Consider the following 16749-nt stretch of genomic DNA (forward strand, 5'->3'; position numbering starts at 1 on the left):
TTACCACTGTATTAGTATAACTTTATTCTTATATTTTATAACTTAATATGACTTAACTCTCATAATATCACAACTTTATTCTCATGGATTCACGACTTTCTAATTTCTCATGATATTCTCACTGTATTCTCGTAATATTATCACTTAATTCTTAGTTAATAAATCTTTATAACCTTTTTCTCTTAATATGACTTAACGCTCATAATATTTTCGACTTTATTCTTGTAAATTATATAACCACTGTATTCTCGTATCACTTAATTCTTGTACATTTTTACAACTTTTTTATATATATATATTTTATATTACTTAACACTCATAATATTACGACTTTGTCCTTGAAATTTAGGGCTATTTTTCTATATTTTTCCCCTGTAAGTGGCCCCAATACTCTATCGTGCTTTTTCTTTCTGCAGCTGTAAAAACTTTTTACATCATCGACACTTCCAATCAAAAACAGCATTTCCCAGAGTGCACTGGGAGCAGGGCTGTTCCATGGACTCTTACCGGGGTGTGGCTGACACACACACGCTCAGTTGAGGGTTTTTCTTGCTGGAGCTTCTCTCTCCGTCCTCCTTCTCCTCCTCTCCTCCATCTCCACCGGGTCTCTCTGTGTCCGCTGCCCGAGCCTCGTCTCTCAGCTCCGCGGTAAGTTCCTCACCTCAGCGGGGGGCAGCGTCTGTAACTTGCGGGGGGAATGTGAGAGCAGCGTGGGCCAGGTGAGCGGGGACAGCCGGGGTCGTACCTGGGGTTTCACCTGGGGACCGAGGAGGAAGTTTGACAGACAGAAGAAGAAGAAGAAGAAGAAGAAGAAGAAGAAGAAGAAGACACAGCGGAGAACTTGATTAAAACTGATGAAGAACCAGTTTAAGTTTCTACTAAAGTTTTCATTTCATCACCGGTTAAAGCTTTTCTCTCTTCAACAGATCTTCTTCCTCATCTTCTTCAATAAACCGTCAAGACTTTTCAAAATGGTGAGTCTGCTCCACTTCTCTTAAGTATCTTTTTTAAAAGCTTTTAACACAAAGAAAAGCGTCAAACTTCACTTTAAACCTACAACTAAAGTCACAATTCCTCCAATAGTCTGGGTCAAAATCCGTTATTTATGCTAATGTATGACTCAGAGTGGTTTTTACATCTGGACACAAAGACAACGCCCACTTTATTCCCCATTATATAATGCCCAGTTTAGATCTGACTTCAGGACAAGTCAGGGACACAGATAAAGAGTTTATTTATTCACTCTTGATAAACTTCAGACATGTTTCCTAAGTCACTGTTGTTTAATCAGTGGCAGCAGATACGTTGAATTGTAGCCACTATGTACATGCGGCTGAATAAGTCGTCTAACTGTCTCTCTGTGTGTTTAAACTAAGAATTTACTCTTAAACAAATACAACTTTGTGTGAATGGACTTGTGTTGCTATGTTTGTGATAAGACCAGTTTCAGTTATTGTAACGAGGCCACTTGAAAATACCGTTTGAGGAGGAAACCCTATTTTTAAGGAATGATTAGGTTTTGAGTAAAGGAGGAGTTTTAGTGTTAAGTTGTTTGGGGCTAATAATAACAGCGAGGGTCCGTACGAGTATAGAAAGACTAGTGTGTGTGTACTTATGAGAGAGGACATGTTGGTCGATCCTCACTTTTTCAAGAGTTGAGGGTTATGGTTAGAATTAAGGTCAGGCATTTAGTTATACTGGTTAAGGTAAGTAGGTCAGTAAGGGGCTAGGGAATGCAGTATGTCAATGAGTGTCCTCACTAAGATACTAAGAACAAGAAAGTGTGTGTGTGTGTGTGTACTTGTACTTGAGGATCATTTTCAGTTTAGATCTTCTGGTTTGAGGACATGTTGGTCGATCCTCACTTTTTCAAGAGTTGAGGGTTATGGTTAGAAGTAAGTTAACGTCAAGGTCAGGCATTTAGTTATACTGGTTAAGGTAAGTAGGTCAGGAAGGGGCTAGGGAATGCATTAATGTCAATGAGTGTCCTCACTAAGATACTAAGCACAAGAAAGTGTGTGTGTGTGTGCAAAGAGGTTTCATTTGGGGGAAGTTGGAAAGTTTGGTGTATGAGTCACATGGGCTCTGTTCCATTCGGGTGCGTCTCTGCGTCTCTGCGTCTCTCCACCTCTCCGTCTGTTTCAGAAAACCATTTCCACATCTCGCCTGCAGTTTGAATTCACCCTCCCATTCCTCTCTTAAAGGGGAAACAGCTCTTTCTTCCCCCCTGCTCGTCAGGGTGGAGTCGGTTTGCCACCATGAAAATTGTGGTCATCGTCATGATAACAGTCAGACGTGATGATGTCACAGTTTACTCTGAAGTTATAAACCAAACTCACGAGTCTTGTCTGTTTCCAAGGGCGGATGTTGTGTATTCCTTTGTGTTACAGAGCTCCATTGTTTTCCAAAACTGTTCAAAACAAATCGCTGACCACACATTTGCTCTCTGTGATATTATTAATAGACACTGTGGTTTCTTTTGAGTCAATCCCACGTAATCTACTCTGTCCCGGAGCTGTAAATACTCACTTGCATTTGTATGCATTTGCATTACATTAGTCAAATGCGCCATTTACTGTTGTTTGAGTAGCATTTGCTTAAAAAACACAGAGCCCAGTTGTTTGAGGAAGTTACTACACTTAGAATAATGTGCAATAACATACTCGTGACATATTTGAAAGATCCAAGTCTTCAGTAAGCAAAAAAACTCGGCTTGGAACCAGGGCTGCAGCCATGAATTCAGTAATACTGGGGTCATAAGTTCAAGCAGCCTCCCGAATTTAAAAGGACTCAGAATAGAACAGATTAGAATAGATTTTAGATCATAGAATAGAATTAATTTCAGTTTTGTTGTACATAATACAAGATATTAAGAGTGCTACTCCTTATTGGCAAGTACAAGTTAAATACAAGTAAAACATCACAATAATAATAGAGGAAACAAAGGAACGTGAGCTACATGAACATGGAACTGAAAAAGAACACAATGTACAAGCAGTTAACACAAACCAATGTAAAAAAAAAAAAATACAAATAAGAATAAAGTGCAGTTCACAGTAGTTATTGCAGTGTAAAATAAATATATAGTGAGGACCGTTTCGTTTTGTATATTTATTGAGATTATGAATCGTGGCCTCAGGAAAGAAACTGTTCAGGAGTCAGAGTCCGTGGTCTGAGTTTTTAATGACCTGCCGCGTCTGGCTGAGGCTTTTACAGGTTGTGGCCGGCGTCAGAAAAGTCTTGACAGTGTCTGAAATGATCAAATCCTGTGCTTTTGAATTTTGAAATAAAGAAATGACACAGGAAGTTATCTCAGGAAGTGTAATCAGGAAGTGTTGAGAGACAAACTAACACATTGTTGACTCTGGGTTTATTACGGGATTAGTTCTTCAATCTGTTGGTTATATCCACAAGCTCTACAATATGGGCCGTTAACCATAAAATAGATTTTATGACAATATGACAGGCGACTTCTGTTTATACAAGCTTGACTACATGGATTGTGCCCAGTCTCCATGGTAACGTCGGTCCATAAACGTAGGAGGGGAGCGATAAGACCTGTGTGGGGCCAGTGTCACTGTCTGTGCTTTAAATTTACTTCCGCCTGTGTTCAACATGCTGGGATCATACTGGCCCCCGACTCTGCCTCAGTCATGTGCGAACTCGTCCTAAACGACTCAACCTGTCAACTGTAGGAGCCAAAGTGGCGTCACGCATTCCGCTGGATGGGATCAGCGCTGTCTAAATATCTTCCCTGTTTGTCCATTGATTAGATTTTAGTTTACCTTGTGCTGAAGAGTGTGTTTATTAAAAAAACTGCAGCTTTTCTTCTTCCTGCAGAGAAACACAGAGTCCCGGTTGTTAACAGGCAGCTTGTTTTCTGGACTCGCCACATGTTTTTCCAGGGTCGGAATTCCACAGACATTCCCGTGGTTTTTCCTCTCTAAACATCTCTGAAGCAGCTGCAATGATCACAGCCTGAAATGCTCACTAAAATCCATTTTAACGTTAATGTTCTTTCAGCCTTATCAGATTCTCACAGTCTTTAGTGTCGGTCAGTTCGCTGTTTTGAAATATTTGATCCATACTCCGGGAAATGATTAGTCAAGGAATCAATGACTCCATTCACACCGGGATTTACAATGCGGCTCATATCCAGATTGTATCCAGAGTTCTGATAACATTTACACCAGGAGTTAATATTTGTCTCCGGTGAGATTCGATCGATATTTCACATCCTCCTCTCTCCTTCCGTCTTCAGTGCACACACCCATAGAAAGCCGTCCACTAAATATGCCTGATTTTCTTTTATTTTTAATCAAGATTCATGAATTTTCCTCTGGGAAAGTGGTTGAAAATGCAAAGGGGGGAAATAGACGCCTTATTTCGTAATTATGTAAAAATTCTGGATCTGTTCCTTTGTCCAGATTCATCATTTCATACTCTTTGTTGTAAAACACTTTGTTACTTGTATTGAAAAGTGCTTTACAAATAAAGCTATTATTTTACGTTTGCAGACAAGGCAACGATCATGAGGACACTGACCACTAATGTTGCTTAAAGATGATGTAATCTGTGTTTACAATGACTCATCATGTGTTCATATAGTTGTCAACTTGCATGATGTGTTATTCTAGAAGTTTCCCTTGAGAAGCTTTGTGCTGTAGTATCTGTATATTACAGCTGGGGGAATACTTTGAATGTATTTAACTTAGTGGAGAGGATCAAGATTTAGTGCAGCTGCTCCTGACAAGACATCTAACTTTGGAAAATCTGTCCACATCTCCCGTGTTGCAGGCCAGCAGAGGAACCGTGAAAGCCAGCGGCAACTTCAACGCCAGCGCTGATGCTGAGGTCCTGCACAAAGCCATGAAAGGGCTGGGTAAGATGATGCATGTGTGTGTGTGTGTGTGTGTGTCTGCTGTCAGCAAAATGTTATCTGATATGCTGAAGCCACGTCAGTCGGTAGTATTTCTCCGACAGACCAATGGCAGAGTGTTATGTGGGGAGTTCCTCTCTGAACAATCAGTGTAGTAATCCCTGGTGCCTGCGTGGAGCTCCACCCACGCAGCGGTGACTCATAAACACATGAGCAGGGAGACGGTTCGCTGTGAGTCAGAACGCTGTCCTGCACCGAAGGCCGTGATTACGTGGTTGAAACACTTGTAATCAAGAGCTGATCCGGTCAGCGTGTGTTGATTGTCATGGAACACGTATGTCTCATTAGAATAGTTGTAAACACTGGCAGCTTGCCTGAGTAACCATGGTTCTTGTTGCCGTAGGGACTGATGAGGATGCCATCGTGCAGCTGTTGGTGGCTCGCAGCAACGCCCAGAGGCAGCAGATCAAGACCATGTACAAAACTCTGTTTGGAAAGGTGGGAGCGCCGCGTGATCACGTGACCACACATCACAACATCACAGCTGCAGTTTGAAGGCCTCATAAAAACAATATGCTATAGAATAGATGAAAGCAACAAGAAGACAGCATCACGTAAAAGCAGTAATTACATATATAAAGAATAGGAACAATAAAAAGCAGACGATATTCCATAAAAAAGGTTCAGACAATGTGTCGTCTGACCACATTTAAAGACATGATGCTTTTCCCTGTTCCAAACTGTCCTATTTCTCTCCTGCTAAATCCCACTGGCCTCCGAAACCCTCTCTTAGCATTGGTTACATATTTGGGTTCTTCATACAAGGTTTTTAACCAGCATCTTTGATTCTATTTGCATGTATTCCAATCTGTGCACATGTTGGGCTCTAAACATGAAACAGTACACAAAGGAAAGTAAATCACGCCACTAGAGGGCCACTTGGAGAGCGCATACCTCCGCCGAACCTAACGCCCTATCTCGCCATGTTAAAGAAAAAACTAAGCAAAAATTCCAGGATCCGCCCTGTTTATCAGGATCTGCGCCAAAATTGAAATAATTCTTCCTTGTGTCAGGACCCACCCCTCCACCAAGTTTCATGGAAATCGATTCTGTAGCTTCTGAGTGATCCTGATGACAAACAGACAAACAAACCACAATAGAAACATAAACTCGTCGGTGGAGGGAACAACAAAGAAAAGAGTTGCTGAAACAAAATGATCTTCAACTAGTGACTAGTATTCCACCACTGACTGTTATATAAGAGACCCACAGTTCTACTGTAGACAATTATGTCAGTTTAAGTTTGTAAGTTAGCGAAGCATAACATTTTTTTTTACTGAAGGTTATGTGAATTATTTCTTGGCCCGATACAACGAGCCCGACATGACGTGCTGATTAGAGGCAGATTTTGCTGACAGAGCAGTGCTGGCTATTTTATTCACTCACCTCTGTTTCCACTCTGCTGCCAGATGTGTGGAGGGGATCTTGTGAGCTGACAGATGAAGCTGCTGTAGACCCAGAAGTCTGTAATGAGGAGAATAGAAATAACACCAGTTAACACTGTGTAATGTCCCCCAGGTCTGAAGGTTGTCCTCCTCGCAGGACGAATTTATAGGATGTTCTTCATGAACCAAAACTTATCATGTTTCTTTACGACAGGATCTGGTCAGTGACCTGAAGGGGGAGCTGGGGGGCAAATTTGAGTCCCTGATCGTGGGTCTGATGTCTGCACCCCTCGCCTATGATGTAACATCGATTCGCAATGCCATCAAGGTAGGTGCTGCAGCAGCTGCCAGATGTGGACGGAGACTTTAGCAGCTGGAGAGTGGATTTGTGAGGTCTGTGACATTTCCCCTCTTTGACCTCCAGGGGGCAGGAACGGACGAGAAGGTGCTGGTGGAGATCATCGGCTCCAGAACGGCTCAGCAGGTGAAGGAGATCTCGGCTGCTTACAGACAGGGTAACACACACACACACACACACACACACACACACACACACACACACACACACACACACACACACACACACACACACACACACACACACACACACACACACACACACACACACACACACACACACACACACACACACACACACACACACACACACACACACACACACACAGGCGTGTTAAAGAAAGAAATGTAGGAAACTTTTCCAAGATGAAGACAATATGTGTGTCGATGTGTGTTTCCCTCAGAGTATGATGACGACCTGGAGGAGGACGTATCTGGGGACACTTCAGGTCACTTCAAGAGACTTCTGGTCATTCTGCTGCAGGTAAAACTCTCCCCTCTTCTTCCTCTTCTTCTTCCTCTGCTTTTTTCTCTTCCTCTTCCCTAACATTTTGTTTTCCTCTCTCCTCAGTCCAACAGGCAGAAGGGGATCCAGCAGGGAGAGATTGAGAACGATGCTCAGGTGAGTCAGCTGTTATTTCCTTCTCCTCACCATCAATGGTGTCTTTGTCTTTTAGTCTGAGAGTGTGAGTGTCACATGAGTAGCTTTGAGCAGGATGCTCAAAGAGTGTTTATTGTGCGTTTATTGTGTGTTGGAGGAGGGCATGGCAGTTTGGATGAATGATGTTGTGGCACCCTCTAGTGGAAGGAGCAAGTAGAAACTCCCTTAAAATCTCTGTTTACAAGGAATTAGTAAATTATGCAATGAAATAAATATTAAATTGATTTTAAATAGGTGTAGTTGTGAGTCTTACAGTGTGATGTGTATTCTGTGTGGTCCTAGGCCCTCTTCAAGGCCGGAGAGCAGAAGTTTGGCACCGATGAGCAGTCGTTCGTCACCATCCTGGGAAACCGCAGCGCCGAACATCTAAGAAAAGGTGCGTGCGTGTTTTTATTTGGAATTTAAAGTCTTTTTGCTGAAAACATCACATAATAATCAGACAAACTTTGAACACGTGTGTTTCAGTGTTTGACGCCTACATGAAGCTGTCTGGATACGAGATGGAGGAGACCATCCAGAAGGAAACGTCTGGAGGCCTGAGAGACCTGCTCCTCGCCGTGGGTACGAAACAAGTCCTCCCTGCCGACTGGTTCTGTCCTGGTTTCCTCTGAAACTGTGGTGACTTATAACAAAAAACAATTTTAAAATTTCGTTTCTATTTTTCCTCTGAAGTGAAGTGTGCCCGAAGCGTTCCAGTCTATTTTGCTGAGACTCTGTACTACGCCATGAAGGTAAGACAACAAACAGCTGAGGAGGTTAAGAACGACAATGTCTGAATGGCTCGACAAGTATATTTATATAAATCCCTCTATGTTTAACATTATCCTAAAAAACTAAATGATATTGGTTGTAATGACAAATTATAATGTCAGCTACAGTGCTGCTTTTATTCAGAGGATAAAACACAGAAAGTTACATTTTCTTCATGTAGATTTAGCAGGTATGTGAATATTCATCATTCATTCATTCAGTCATTATGAAATTGAACTTAATAATAATAATACATGGGCCATGATCTGAATCCAGGCCCAGAATGTTAGAGGATTTTGAAACATTTTCACTTTTTTCTCATTAACTACATCACATCCCTGAATTATTTAATAATGCAATTCGATGCATTTAGTTGCAGATCAATTTCTGAACCTGGTCTATAAATAAAGTATTGTGCAGCATTGGTAGAACATTGGGAAAACTGTGAAAATGCCCAATCTCACAATGTTAAAGAAAGTGAAAAAGAGAAAATGCTGGATCTGCCCCCTGATTCGGATCCGCACCAAAATGTATTGGGTTCTTCCCTGACCCCGACCACATCCTTCCACCAAGTTTCATGATAACCTTTCTCAAATTCTTGTGTAATCTTGCTTAAAAACAAACAAAACAATCAGGGGTGAAAACATAACCTCCTTGGTTTAGGTAATTACATGTTGAATGTAGAGAGTCGGTCCTTGTTAATAACAAATCCTGCTGTTAAACATGTTTATTATTTTGTTTATGAGACATATTCTAATGGTGTGTGTGTTGCAGGGTGCTGGTACTGACGACGACACACTGATCAGGGTGATGGTGACTCGCAGTGAGGTGGACTTGTTGGACGTCAGGTCTGAGTTCAGGAGGTTGTTCGCCTGCTCTCTGCATTCAATGATCAAGGTATAAAGATCAATAAATCACTCACACACACGTTTTTACACCACTTATGACTCCTCTCCCCCTTTCTGACTTTCACTGCCTGTGTGTGTTTGTAACAGGGAGATACCGGCGGCGACTACCGTAAGGCCCTTCTGTTGCTCTGCGGCGGAGATGACGCATAACCACGGCAACAGGCAACAATAGGAACCACACCTGAAGGGCCTCTTCTCTCCAGCTTTGTTCTGTGTGAGACTCGGCCCATCAGGTCCTTAAACTATGATTCTAATTGAATGGTCGTTAACATTTTGTTCATGTCACATTAATGCAGCTTCTGGTCGACTAATATTTCCCTATCATGTTTTATCATTTAGCATTTCATCAAAGTGTATACATTTCTTTTGTTACACGTTGTATGGCACAACCAATATGCAACAATAAACTTTTCATGTCATGTAGTCAAACTGTTTTATTTCTGTTTCTGTCCTGCAGCCGGTGTTGTTTATAGTGGACATGCACTGGTCTCTCATGGCCACTAGAGGGAGGTGTCTAGAGATAAGCGGCTTCAACAGAGCTGAGCATCTCAAAAACACCCACACTAACATTCCAGATACTTGTACTTTTATCAAGTATTTTGATTCTATGCTGCACTTCTACTCCAGTACATTTAGGAGAAAATGATGCAGATTTAGATTGTAAATGCATAAATGATGCTATATTAGAGAGTTAAACCCTGCTCGACCAGTAAAAACATTTAAAAGCTCCAAACACGTCTGTATATATAGTTTTATTTCAACATTTATTGATTGAATTCTAAGAGAATAATTCATGGATCTTGATTTAAGAACAAAAAAACACCATATTTAGGGGATTTATATTTATGAGTGTGTGCAATTTGGTGCAGATCCACACAAAACTTTGGATCCAGTGATTTTCAAAGTGGTTTCATGAGGAGACCGTTGGGCCTTGGATGGAGATACGTGTTCCTCTTAGTGCCATTCTAGTTTTACTTTATGGGTATTTCTACTTCTACTATTAAATTTCTACTTTTAAAGCTGTTATTCCTTCTTCCTCCACTCTTTCAGATCTTGTATTCAACATCTGGAACTTTTCACACATGGTGGAAAACACGTTAAATTTATGGACACATTAGATTTTATTTAAAATGTCACATATAAGCTCTGTGCTTTGAATTTATGGTATAATATTGTTTCACTAGATGCAGGATAATAAAACTTATGAAGCCATAATGTGAGAAAGAGAAAGTCATAAACACTTAATATGAGCATGTGAAAACATCAAAAACCATCGTTTTTTTTCACCCAAATCACAAAAGTCATTGCACAGGTTTAATTAATCCAGTTTTTGATGGTTTCTGGTTCTTGAGATTGATTCAATCTTTCCAATACAATGAGGAAAATGAAAGGAATTTCACTTGCGGTGCTCACAGCCGTGATGAACTACATTTAAATCTCCCAGAAAATAACCCTCGTGACTTGGCACCACCAGGAGTTGGTTGTTAATTTGGGTGAAATCCTTTAAATGCTTGAAGATCCTAGATGGAACAGACGCCTCCATCACTGCTGGCAGCATCACGTCTATGGAGTTTTCACCACTGCATGTTCAGCAGATGATCTACTCATGAAGAGGCCTCGCAAAAAGGTTGCGAGTGTCACTGTCCTGCCCTTCGATTTTATTTCACCTGTACAGATGGTTGTTTAGAGGAACGTGACTTTGTACCTGCAGAAGAGCATTCAAAACTTTTGTCAGTGAGAGGATTTTAAATTCCTTGTGTGTGTCTGTGTGTTTAAAGGAGCATGGAGGGGGGGGTCACCTCAGGTCCTGCTACCCTATCCTCTGTTATCCTTTTCCCGGTGACGGCCGCCGTCGATTGTTGCCACAGAGACGAGCAGCCAATAACAAGGTCTGAACAGCAGGGCGTGGGGCTCAGGCCACCTCGAGCCACAGGAGGAACAATGGCGTCGACTCCTCCCCCCCCGCTGCCTCGCGTGTTTCTGGGTGTGGGCGTCGGTGGGTGGGTCTGTGTTGGCTGTGTCATCTTTGTAGGTCACATCTGAAGCAGTCACTGGAGCGTTGTGTTGTGTTTGGATGTGTTTTCCCGTCCGGCTCCTCCTCCCGTTCATCACACAAGTTCAAGTTCAAGTTGACTCCGGTGAATAGTTGGTTTTCCGGGGACGGCAGCTCCTGTTACACACGGACGACAAATTAGAATCTTAAATGAAACTTAATGCTGCGTCATTTTCACTGCAATTGTCTGAACTTGCAACAAAACAGAAGCTGCTCAAACTTGTCAAACACCGATACGATCGTCCTGCATGTAGCTGCCAGGGCTTTTAAACTGTCAATCAGAAACAATTACGTGAATAATCCATTAGTTAATTAACAGAAAATTAACCTTCAGCTACTTTAACCAATTATTTTTTCAACCAAAAGGGAAATTCTCAGATTTGAGGATTTATTTCTTTTCTTTTCCCACACAAATGAAGTGAACTGAACATCTTTTGGATTTTGACACGAACTATAAAGAGCTCTGGGCTGTGGGAATGAAAACCACACTGCAGACTCGACAACTGATCAATTGATTAATAGATTCATCAACAAAACTGTTAAATTACGAGAATAATTGTAACTTTCATGACACTGTGTTACCACACCATCGCTCTAATTGTTATGGAAGTTTTCTGGAAGCTGGTGAAAGGAGAACTCAGGCAGCATCTGATGTCTTATGCAAAAGAGTTTAACGTAGACTTGATGCATCAAGGAGACCAGAAGTTGAAGTTGGTGCCTTTCTGTCTCGAGCATCTGAGTTAGATATGAAAGTGTAGACGCTACAATGTACTGTTATTCGGCCCTTTATCTATCACCTGATCTACTGCATAGAGAGAGATATAGTGGCACAGTAATGTGTGAGGATGGTCCAAAAATTCCTCAACCATAATGTCACAGGGGAGCCATTTACAGCAGAGAGTCCCAGCTCAGGGGTCTGGGGCCCTTCTTTAGTCGGTCACACAGAAAACCTGAAAGGTCACGAGATGATGAACGGAAGAGAAAAGATGAAAGAACAAACTCCTGCTACACAAGTTTCAATATGCTCACACTGTAAGTATGTGCAGTAAAATACAGGCTGGAAAACTGCTGAGGGTTTTCATAAAATGTTCAATTAAAAATAAAAGAAAGGGTTGTTGGAAATAGTTTTTGTAGTTTTTGTGTCATCCTGCTAACAATTAAACAAACAAACAGACACGGGTGAAAAATTAATTGCTGGATCTGCTCCTTTGTCTGTATCAGAATTTAATGAGTTCTTTCTTGGCCCACGTCCTACACTTCCACCAAGTTACAATAAAATCCGTTCAGGGTAAAAACATGACCTCCTTGGCAGAGGGAACAATACAGAGACCTTATATTCTTATGTTGGTTCTTATATTCTGCAGCAAAACACATTCTCTCTCTCATCCTGTTCCAGATCTAGTAAATCCAATTTAATGTACCATTAAAGTCGTGAACTCTCAGAGCTTATCGGTGAAGAACGTCTTCAACCAAACAAAGCATTCGGGCTCAGAAACCTGTTTGCACCTGCTTGTTTAATCACTGAAACTCCTCCGCACACACGGGCCGATGTGGATCTGCCGTTTTGTGAGATCGTGCTTTTACCTGCAAACCTCAAAGGGCTTTAAAAAAGGAGTTATTTTAATACTTTGAGCCGAGGAGTCACAGGCTGCTGCTGCTTCCACGGCGGGTTCCGGGTGTGAAGACGCCACCTTCCTCACCGAGGGAAAGGAACAAGACGAGGCACGCACCGAGATGAGGAAAGGAAAAGGACACACACACCTAAACATTACTCACATGGGATCAGGCCACATAAACGGGTTCTCAGACATCATGTACTGTGTGCATCTCACACCCGCTGTTCCACCGGGACGCCACAGAACTGTTTGAGAGAAAACTGTTTCTGTAACAGGGACATTTGAGAGAGTTAATGATGAATGGACAGTGTTTACATACCGTCTGTATTGATAAGCGTGAAAAGGGAGACAGGCAGGTGGTGCGGTAACAAAACACGCAGAAGATAAATGTCTCGACAACCTGGTAAATGAGTGGAGACATACGGGCGGTTCACACAATGTGAGCTGATCAGGGAAGGAGAGGCAGGTGAGCAGGTGGGTGAGACTGGGAGGAAAGTCCGAGGACATCTGGTGGACGGGTGGAGGCGGGAGATCGAGTCAAACCAGCCAAAAGGAACAAGGCTGAGACAGGAATCTGTTCATCCATCCATCTATTCATTATCTATACCGCTCATTCTTTCATGGGTAGCGGGGGGGGGCCTCCGTGCTGGCGACATCTAGTGGCCGGAGGCATCACGTTTTCAAGTTGTTCGTCCCTCCCAGCCTTGTGAACACGATAGCTTAAGATTGCCTAGAGGGAATTTCCTCAAATTGGAGACAAATATTCAGTTGGACTCAAAGAAGAACTGATCCAATTTTAGTGGACGTGGGTAAAAAGGTCAAGGTCACTGTGACCCCATGTTCTTGTGAATGTGATGTATGAGGAAGATTTTATTACATCGGGAATAAACTCTTCTTTGACTTGAGAACGTGGTTTTTAAGGACATCTTGAGGGAATCTGGCACAAATGTTCACTTAGACTCACGGATAAGATTTGAGTGGGCAAAGGTCAAAGGTTTTTGGCCTCTCGAACATGATATCTCAAGTGTGTCTTTAGGGAATTTGTAAAACTTTTGACCAGTTGTCCCTTGGACTCCAAGGTGGGCTGCTTAGATTTCAATGGTCAAAGGTCAAAGGTCACAGTGAGCTCATAAATCTGGGAAAAAGATGAATGTAGACTGAAACTGCACTGGTTGGTGGAGGCATTGTGTTGAGTGCTACATCTGCCTCTGTTAGAAACTAGGAAATTATGAATCTACATCTGATCTGTTTATTTTGTGCAGAGTGACTAACCTCGCTTATTCATCTATTCTGTAAATACTATAAGTCCCTGTTTGGCTGTGGTCTTTGTGTGTGGAGGAAAACACGCAAAGACCAGTGACGTGTGACCTTTATCTGCCATGAATCACTGTGCATACTTGTGTAGACGAAAGTGTGCGGTGGTAAAAGATAAATATCAGAGCACAGCGTTGGCACTGCCCGCGAGCAAATTCCAGTGTAAACACTTAGTAATGATAGAGCGACACACACACACACACACACACACACACACACACACACACACACACACACACACACACACACACACACCCTCCTGTCATGAGCAAACATGTTACTATTGCTACAATGCATTTGTTGTGTGTTTATCACACCTGAAGATCTGTTGCTGTGTGTGATTGGTTGTATTACAGGCAGGAAGCCACCCATAGACCACGCCCACTCCCATGTTAAACGCTCACTGGGGCTAGGAGGTTGTGTTTCCTCTTTACCTCCACCAAGGAGGTTATGTTTTCACCCTTATCTGTTTGTTCAGCAGGATCACGTGAAAACAACTCAACCGATTTCCACCAAACTCGGTGCAGGGACGAAGATTTTTGGTTCGGAATTCATCTGCAATGAAGATTTAATATTCCAATATCTGAATCTTCTTCATCATTGTCCATGTGGGTGGTTTATATATAAGTTTGAGAGATTTACTGAATTTTTCTTTTTCTCACATAGCATCTCGACTGATTCAAAGGTCTTTTAAGCAATTGACACAATCTTCAGACGTAAGTTCACAACTTGTCAAAGCTCAGTATAAAGCTCTGCAGCAACAAAACAAACTTTGTGCTTCTACTTCGTTGACAAACTTCTAAAGAGGAAGTGAGTCTATGAATGTTGTTGCCATGACGATCAGCACTACTCAGTCAGATTAACCAAAAGATCTGACGAAGAAGATATTATTGAGATTACAGGTTCCACATACAGACAGACAGACGTTTGTGGAATTTGGTACGAATGCAGATAAGGGGGGCGGAGATCCAGGATTTTTCTTTTTCACTTGACTTGAGGCGGAATTCATGTAAATCTTTCCCTTCTGGAACAAATTTTCCAGATTATTCCATCACCACATGAACACACAATAAGTATCAGCTACAAACGTCACTGTTTGAAGAGCAGTGGGGGGGGTTTGAAGCCAAACCAGAATCTGATTAACGGCCCTGCAGTCCTTCCACTCTCCATCCAAACTCATCCTCCAGCAGTCGTCCTGACGGTGGCTCTTCTTTTGATCCAAACCTGCTGGAGGCAAGAGATTTTAAAAAAAAGCACCACACGTGATGAGTCACTTTGGAGAGGAGGTGGTCGATCCTCGCAGCGCAGACCTTTGGAGGGTATCCTCATTTCCTTCTTCGACCTTTGACCTTTGAGTAACTGCTTCCTCCCTGAGTGTGTGGTGGTGCCGGAATGTGTCCTTGAGCTCTGGAGAAGGAGTCAGTAAAACAATATGTCCACAAAAAATCCCCTTTGTGCCATCAAAGAGAGCGGACTTCCTTTAAAAGAGGGATATCAGTCTCCGGTTGGCTTTTTAAGTGTCTGTGTGACGGGACAAAGAGCAGCGGGTCAGAGGTGACGAAACAGGAAAACATAAAAATCCACATCTGGGGTTGCACTTGTTCGGGGATTACACACACAGACACACACAGACACACACATGCACACACAGCTGGATCGTAGCAGCCTCTACCTCCAAGGTTGCTGTATAGAATTGGCTCTTAATGCAGCTGGCTGCTGTCACTGAGAAAGTAATTAGAGTTTGCTGCAGGAAACGGGAGGAACAAGGCTGATATGTGGACATTATGTACAATCGCTCCGTCCTGAGTGTGTGGTGCTGTAACCTGTCAGCGGTGGGAGGGAGGCCACAGCCGGAGAGAGGAAACATGGAACAGGGTCTGACATGATTTGTCTTTTCTGTAAACTGTTTACTCTACAAAACTTCTCAAACGTATCCGAGTCTCGTTTTCCCAGAACAAGTTAAAAAAAACATGACAAATGATCTAATGATGTAACCTCGGGTCCATATAGAAAGAAGCAGACATAAGGAACATACCGTACACGAGAACATTCCTGTGGTTCATGCTGTCCTTTCTTTATGTAAGTGATGAAGATGAGGCTGTGCAAATAGGGTTCTCAAGTTCCAAAGTGGAAATCGTTTCCATCATTTCTAATCACAATTCTCCCTCTTTTTAAAATGTTCTTACTCTGCAGCTCAACAGGGAAACGCTGAACCATGAACAACATTTTGATTTGTCTGACTCAGACTTAACTTTAGATAAAGTTTGGAAATCTTTTTGCTCATTTAGGCACCGGTCAGATTATGGGTTTAAGACAGACTTGAAAAATTGTAAAATCATTTCAGAGAAATTTCATTTTTCATTCTTTTCATTTCAAAGTCTCTTTTTTTCATTAAAAACCTTAAAGTTAACAGTTTGGGCTTTGAACATTTTACTACTTTTTCTAATGGTATTTTAAGGGTGTGTTTAAACAGTGCGAGTCCTGAGGAGGAGGAAATCTCAATTCGCTTTTTGGACTCACAGACGTATAGTTTTGTTCCAGACAGACAAGGTGAAGCTGATTTCTGCACTGAAAAGAAGAATCTTTACAAGAACTTGATTTGTTTTTGTTTTGGTAACAATTTATCTTTAGAAAATATACATTTTTATGGCTCAATAAAAGAAAAACAACGATTAAAAAAAGGGTTGGTTTGTTTTCAGTGTATATTTTCACATTGACAATCCAGATGCATGTGTTCATACAACAATGAAAAGTCACATCTTGTTC

The 16749-nt window shown here is 41.9% G+C and overlaps 1 protein-coding gene across 3 annotated transcripts; it reads left to right on the forward strand.

Moving 5' to 3' along the window:
• Positions 1-510: 510 nt before the first annotated feature.
• Positions 511-9434, forward strand: anxa5b (annexin A5b). Of its 3 annotated transcripts, none has more exons than XM_034600956.1 (13): positions 511-648; positions 927-974; positions 4798-4882; positions 5283-5377; positions 6539-6652; positions 6749-6839; positions 7086-7165; positions 7253-7303; positions 7625-7718; positions 7808-7903; positions 8015-8073; positions 8867-8989; positions 9088-9434. In XM_034600956.1, the coding sequence occupies exons 2-13, from the start codon at positions 972-974 to the stop codon at positions 9148-9150; spliced, it is 954 nt and encodes a 317-aa protein (XP_034456847.1). In that variant the 5' UTR covers positions 511-648; positions 927-971; the 3' UTR covers positions 9151-9434. The 3 variants fall into 3 exon arrangements, with proteins under 3 accessions (XP_034456847.1, XP_034456857.1, XP_034456867.1); XM_034600966.1 differs by having other exon boundaries at positions 6749-6835; positions 7082-7165; XM_034600976.1 differs by having other exon boundaries at positions 544-648; positions 903-974.
• The last annotated feature ends 7315 nt before the right edge of the window (positions 9435-16749 follow it).

This window comes from Hippoglossus hippoglossus, chromosome 1, assembly GCF_009819705.1.
Source record: "Hippoglossus hippoglossus isolate fHipHip1 chromosome 1, fHipHip1.pri, whole genome shotgun sequence".
NCBI classification, from domain to species: domain Eukaryota; kingdom Metazoa; phylum Chordata; class Actinopteri; order Pleuronectiformes; family Pleuronectidae; genus Hippoglossus; species Hippoglossus hippoglossus.

Bases quoted from the DNA above. Each gene is read 5' to 3' on its own strand.
- anxa5b (XM_034600956.1), top strand. The intron at 7,166-7,252 runs GTAAAACTCTCC...CTCTCTCCTCAG, and splicing joins TTCTGGTCATTCTGCTGCAG to TCCAACAGGCAGAAGGGGAT. The intron at 8,990-9,087 runs GTATAAAGATCA...TGTTTGTAACAG, and splicing joins CTCTGCATTCAATGATCAAG to GGAGATACCGGCGGCGACTA.